The sequence below is a fragment of the Volvox carteri genome (assembly GCF_000143455.1).
Source record: "Volvox carteri f. nagariensis unplaced genomic scaffold VOLCAscaffold_11, whole genome shotgun sequence".
In the NCBI taxonomy this organism is placed as follows: Eukaryota; Viridiplantae; Chlorophyta; class Chlorophyceae; order Chlamydomonadales; family Volvocaceae; genus Volvox; species Volvox carteri.
This window is the reverse complement of record NW_003307554.1, coordinates 438410-439748: the sequence shown is the minus strand read 5'-3', so window position 1 is coordinate 439748 and position 1339 is coordinate 438410. Positions and strand designations below refer to the sequence as shown.

General features: G+C 44.6%; 1 protein-coding gene across 1 annotated transcript in view; it reads left to right on the top strand.

Moving 5' to 3' along the window:
* Window positions 1–404, top strand: part of VOLCADRAFT_89035 (uncharacterized protein) — a gene marked incomplete at both ends in the record, with an annotated part of 1599 nt that extends 1195 nt beyond the window's left edge. The window contains one exon of the mRNA XM_002948750.1: window positions 264–404. Within this exon, the coding sequence (XP_002948796.1) occupies window positions 264–404 (141 nt within the window). The remainder of the gene's footprint in view (window positions 1–263) is intronic.
* Between the last annotated feature and the right edge of the window lie 935 nt (window positions 405–1339).

Here is a 1339-nt window from a genome sequence, read left to right as displayed (position 1 = left end):
CCAATGCTCACCCGGCAGCTGCATCTGGATCCTTTAGAAGGTCCAGGTATTCTTGTAGCTGTTCTTGCGTGAAGTGCACCCAAAGGTCTTGCTCGGTCATCCTCCTTGCCAATTACGCGGCGAGCCTTGACGCTTATAGTTAATTGTTAAACAATAGTACGGTCTTTAAGTTTCACTTAACTATCATAAGACCTTAAGCAATGCGGCGAAGAAAGAAATTCCTTCAACAACACGCGCTCCGATGCTTCATAACATCCCTACAGTTTAATGTTAATGAAAACTTCACGGTGTTGCAGGTGCAACTAATTGCCTGCCCTCCGTGGTTAACGCACGTCCTTGTAGGACAGATTATCGCCGACTGCTATACTGCAGTATGCAGCAATATTATTAAGGTTCCTATGTAAATATCGACAGGTGAATGTGTGCGTTTCTTTGTAGGGATGGTAATGGAAAACTTAAAAATGGACGACAGCCATTACTACTTCAAGAAAAGGTTAACCAACCAGAACCCACATCAATCCCTTAGCATTTCGGGGTAACTGTGTAGATATTTTTGGTTGATGATGAAAGTTGTATTACCGTAATGACAGGAAATGTTCGTGATTCTATTGTTCGAGACACCCTCAAAATTACACCCGAAAATATTGGTGAAACTTTTGAATTCGTAAGAAGCCAACGCAACCGAAGCAACGGTGCCTGCAATGTTCGTTAATGGGTCCGACTCAGAACGCCGATTGACGCAAAAGCTGGCCAATGCATGCACGGTTATTCTGCTCACCAGCAAACACCAGATTCCGTATAAAGTATCTCGTATAACTTGTCATTTACTAACGATCTTTGACGCATAGAATCCAACGGAATAAAGCGTGGCATTGTACGATTTGGCTTCGGAGCACACATATATTCGTAACGACCATCGCCTGGAACAGCTTGTAATTTATATGTGACATAATTTCGTGATGCCGTCACGAAATTAAAATCACGAACATTTCCTGTCACTACGGTATAGCGCTAAATCGCTGGACTGTTGGCAACGCCGCGGGTTGCTAACTGTACTACTGCTTATGGACATACAGTGAAGCCTTGAATCACTTTTGTGGATACCTGGGTGAATACTGCTTGCGACAAAGGTTCACCGGCAGCTGGTGTTGCACTTCACAGCGACGATACTCCCAGTCCGCGTGCAATAGGGTATGTTGTAAACTCTTGAGCTGCTCTGTGCCATACGCTATACAGCTACTCAGACTCGGAGGGTGGTCTGCACTTCTTTTACAAGCAAAACTACTAAGGGATCCAAACGCCGTGCCTCAATGTACGAAATGGGTGCCCAAAGCCTTTC